This window comes from Branchiostoma floridae, chromosome 12 (genome assembly GCF_000003815.2).
Source record: "Branchiostoma floridae strain S238N-H82 chromosome 12, Bfl_VNyyK, whole genome shotgun sequence".
NCBI lineage: Eukaryota > Metazoa > Chordata > Leptocardii > Amphioxiformes > Branchiostomatidae > Branchiostoma > Branchiostoma floridae.
The window spans coordinates 1,492,155-1,497,114 of record NC_049990.1 but is presented as its reverse complement, the minus strand read 5'-3'; the positions used below and the strand labels follow the sequence as shown (position 1 = coordinate 1,497,114).

The 4,960-nt window shown below is 45.0% G+C and overlaps 1 protein-coding gene across 1 annotated transcript in view; it reads right to left on the bottom strand.

Annotated features, from left to right (window-relative positions):
- Positions 1-31: 31 nt before the first annotated feature.
- The window catches only part of LOC118427812 (bestrophin-3-like), a 7,502-nt gene continuing 2,573 nt past the window's right edge, over positions 32-4,960 (bottom strand). Inside the window, exons 4-9 of the mRNA XM_035837772.1 lie at positions 4,362-4,516; positions 2,900-2,977; positions 2,326-2,478; positions 1,692-1,772; positions 716-873; positions 32-487 (exon numbers count right to left, since the gene is read on the bottom strand). Coding sequence (XP_035693665.1) covers positions 292-487; positions 716-873; positions 1,692-1,772; positions 2,326-2,478; positions 2,900-2,977; positions 4,362-4,516 — 821 coding nt within the window. The 3' untranslated portion in view covers positions 32-291. The remainder of the gene's footprint in view (positions 488-715; positions 874-1,691; positions 1,773-2,325; positions 2,479-2,899; positions 2,978-4,361; positions 4,517-4,960) is intronic.

Sequence of the window (4,960 nt, the reverse complement as noted above, 5' to 3'; positions counted from 1 at the left end):
TCATGTGAGGGGGGTATAATGTACAACATTCGGTAGAAGCCTTTATACTTACCAGCCGAAACGCAGCAGTATGATTCACAATAAAAGCAATCATGATACATAGAGACATACATGAAGAGATATATGAAGAGACAAATTAGGCTTAAGTTGATTAAAACTACCCCCCCCCCTTCCCCAACACTAGCAAAACTAATTTCTTTTACATACCCGTCGAAGCTGTTTATTGGCGGCAAGCACTTTGTTGTTGAGCAGGTCAACTAGGTAAGTTTAGTCTTTTCATCACTAGCGGTTCTACATTTGACTTGTGTTTTTTGGTATTAAAACTATGAGATTCCTGCCATGGAGCTTCTTACCGGAATCTTCCCCCTCCGAGACCACTATGGTGGGACCCGGCGCGTTCTCCAGACCCTCGCTGCTCTCCTGTTTGTCTTCAGGCTCCTCGGCTACGGTGTGCAGATTCGTGAACTCCATGTTCTGCACGTTTAGCCTACGGAATATACATGTAGTTAAAAATACGCTATTTATGAAAAGTCTTTCCCGCACAAGATGGTACGCGTTGGCGGCGTTCATCTCCGTTTCTGTAGCCTTGGGCCGCACAACTTTTGTGTAGTATAAAACTAGTATAGAATGGATTCCGCAACCCAGCGCCGAATTTGGTTCGGAAGTGGTCTTGGAAGGTCCTCAATTTAAGGCAGAAGGAAAGTTCCGACCTCACCTCATATCGAACGTGGATCCCAGGAAAGGTTCGGTCATGTTGCGGTTACTGATGGAGGCCTCGGTGTAGGGCAGCTCTGGGTCCGGCTGGTTCCAGTAGATGTCCCGTTCTAGGGCTGGGTTGGTCATGTACAGGTCGTCAACGGCAAGGTACGAGATCTGTCATAAACATAAACATAAACAACAATAATAAACAACAACAATAAACAATCCGGGTCCGGCTGGTTCCAGTAGATGCCCCACTGCAGGGACGGGTTAGTCATGTACAGGTCATCAACAGCAAGGTACGAGATCTGTCATATACATAAACATAAACATAAACAACAATAATGAACAATCTGGGTCCGGCTGGTTCCAGTAGATATCCCGCTCTAGGGCCGGGTTGGTCATGTACAGGTCGTCAACAGCCAGGTACGAGATCTGTCATAAACATAAACATAAACAATAGACATCACTAATAAACAATCAAGGTCCAGCTGTATGAATTGTATTTTTCAGGTTGGTCACGTTAAGTCGTCAACGTTGCAACGGCAAGGTACGCGACCTGAAGCAGAAAAAGGTTCGAAATTAATATAATGTGCATACATTCACCTTTTACTCTGTTTCATTTGATACCCTTTTCTGTTTTGACGCCGACTTCCAGGTTGATTATAACCTGTATGGTGTGAACGGCGTTGAGAAAGCCGAAGTCGAATTCTATACCCCCTGGCCCCAACACTAGCCTCCTTGGCAGAATTCTAGCAGCACTGGCTTTGTGTATCATATGTATGTGTGTGTGTGTGGAGGGGTGTATGGGAAGCGATTCAAGATTTTCAGCATGGACTTAGGGCTTCTTGTGCCGAGAGGGGGAGTTACCTGCGAATGAGACTAGCTACATACACTTAAAGAGAAAAAAATGCCCTATCAACTTACGTGCAAGTTAATAGTGAATAAGTGAATAGCTACCGGGTAGTTATGTTAAAGAAAAGTTCTGTCACCTGTAGGTTCCTGTCGATGCACCAGTTCGTCTCGAAGTCATCATCATCCTGACCGAACGGGTTGATAAGCTGCTCGGCGACCTGGGGGTACAGAATCAGGCATCTTAGTGTGTCTATATAAACCCAGTACTAAGGCTATGAAACTGCGGTAACATTACCAATCTTGTTCTTTGTATGTAGCATGGTTAAAATAAGTTGTAAGCTTGAGTGCAGTATCCCTTTGTCCTAGTCTTAAAGCAAATACATGAATAAAGAAAAACCTGGTAGTGCTACGTCACTGTTACACCGGAAGTCTATCTGGCGCCAGTTCACGGGTTGATTATAACTGTGAGTTTTGATAACAATCCAGGAGTCCGACCGTGCTCCTGAAGTGCGCCAACATATTGCAAACAAATCCACGATAAATAAGCATTGATTACTTTTTACTAAAATATATGAAGACATTTCATTTCAAACTTATAATTAACACTGGTTAAATATAACAATAAAAGGGAGACGATGTGTGAAATATAATCATAACTTACACTGCCAAGCAGTGAAGCACGTGGGACACAAATACAAAAATCAATCACTGCTGTTAAACTTGGCATTATAAGGAGTCCGTGGGGTAGATCAGTTATGATGCCAAACTTACCTTGAGCCATCCCATGTAGAAGAGGAACTGCAGGACGGTGAAGATGGGGAAGTACAGGTCCACCTCGTGCCCAGTGTACCCCTTGCCCGGGTCCAGCCACTGCCGCCCCATCAGGCACGATACGAAGAATGTGTAGACGGCAACCGTCACTACCTGTGGGTGTGGAGGGGGATTATGTGTACACGGCAACCAACTTGCGGGTAAAACAGGGGGTTATGTACACACTATAAGAGAGAGAGAGAGAGTGAGAGAGAGAGAGGGGGGAGACAGGAGAGAGAGGGAGTGGGAGAGAGAGAGAGAGAGAGAGGGAGACAGGAGAGAGGGAGAGAGAAGAGAGAGAGAGGGTGAGTGAGTGAAAAAGGGGGAAGGAGAGAGAAAGAGAGAGAGGGGGTGGGAGAGAGAGGGAGGGAGAGAGAGACAGGAGAGAGGGAGAGAGAAGAGAGAGGGAGTGAGTGAGTGAGAGAGGGGGAGGGAGAGAGAGAGAGAGAGAGGGAGGGAGACAGGGAGAGAGACAGAGAGAAAGGGAGAGAGAGAGGGGGAGGGAGAGAGAGAGAAAGAAAGAAAGAGCACATACCTGTGTGTAGACAAGTGGCACACTAATCCAGTCATAGCTGTACAGCATCGCCAGGGAACCCCGGATGTTGTTCGACTCCTGAAACACAAGCAAGAAACAAACAAGACAAAACCCGCCCAATCAGTCATAGCAATACGTACGATCAAAGCTGCCCAAGAGGACCACCCAGCGTGAGATTTATTCTATTACTACAATCTTGTGGGAATGGGAAAGTGGTCAATTGGTCAGGTGGTCGTTATGTACAGGTGGTAACTTGCGCTGGTTTGACTGCATATCGAAGGGCCTTATCCATAACTCGATAACGGTATAAAACAGTCTCTTACCCCTCGGAGAACATCTCATTCGGTCTGTTGTTGTCGTCTTCGATCGCGAATGTTACCATTTTCGGTAATGAGAAGGCCTCAAGCTACTTACATTTATTTTACTCCGCAACAGCAATAGCGAATTTTCTATTTTCCTAGCGCTTTCTACCTCACCTCCAAATTTTACTGACAAGCAGAGAACCTGCTACCATTAAGCTTGTGTGTGTGTGTGTGACATGCGATACTGTGTTCCGATGAACTTTTAAGAGTTAAAAAGCGCGTTTCTACTCGCAACGCCACCAGGTACCTGTGCATAATCGGACTACTCAAGCATTATCCAATTAAAAGCATAGTCGTAATTACAGATTACAATGAAAACCGAACCCCTTTACTACTTATGTCTAGAAAACAAATTTGAACTTCTTCAACAATATCGTCTTTAAGATTCAACATGATTGGAGTGGAGGAAGGAAGAAGTAGACTTACGACCACCCGCCTTTCCCTCGCCAGACGAGGGAAAAACGCTTTTCTGTACTGTGACCATGGTAACGGCCATGTGAGAGCCTGGGAGCCCCTGGTGAGGCCCCCTCTGATGGTAGGAAGAAAGGTCGTCAACATTGCAAATCACACGCACACGGAGGAGAAGCGATGAGGGCAAGGTTAGTTGAAGTTGTCACAGGATATTGTTAACAAATTGTTGTTGTTTTTCAGCTGTTGTGAGCTCGGCAAGAACAATGTAAACTTTGGACCTTCGTCGGTTTGCATGACTCATCATTTCGGTGACGTGTACCCGAGGATCAGGGTACCGTGAGAAAGGTCGTAGTTTGGACAAAAGTCGTAGGTTTTTTTACCGGTACAAAAAAAAAAAGTTACCATGCTGTCACTTCAATTTAGGTCATGATTATAAAAATCACATAGATGTTCTTATGGTTAGACAAATCGTTTTTCCTGGGAGTAAAACTATTGGGCTTTCTAAAACTGAGGCGTGTTTTGTGCATACTAAGAAACATGAAAGTGTGATTTAAGCCCAAATTACAACGCTCCACACGAAATAACCATGTGGTGCTCTATGGTCCATCCTCGCTCCTCAACAAACAATAAACCAACAATTTCAAACAAGAAGCGACAAGTTTATCGAACGTCTTAAGACGTAACCTGACCTCGATGAGCGCCCTGAAGGTGTACGGGTCCTCCACGCGCCCCTCCTTACGGCACTTCGTCACCAGGTTACAGAACCAGTTCAGCGGCAACCAGAACTTGTTGTGGGGCGAGTCCAGCTGGTCGTAGTCTTTCAGCTCGCTGGGCATCATGAAACCTGTGGGTCACAGGACAAGTTATAGGATACTGAACAACCATTATATGGAAATATTACAGAAACTTAACTTGTTGTAGTCGTTCAGCTAGCCGCACAAAATGAAGCTTGGGATAAAGGTACAGGATATAGGGTATGGCATTTTCTGTTACACGACAATAACCCTTCTTTGAGGCATCTGATCATGAACCCTGGGGATCAAAGTACGAGGGACAGGATATGACATTTCCTGCTATACATGGCAAGTCTAATTGAGATCGAAATAAACAAACAGACCAGTCTTTGATACTATTCTATCTAACATAGGCGGTGAGATTTTGTCTGTGATAGTTTTCAACTTAGTTGGCATCAAGGACCCTAGAGATCAAGATAGAGGTATGGGGTTCACACTCACGTGACTATTAACGTAGTAACGTCGGTCATGGTTGACGATAATCCCAGAAGTTG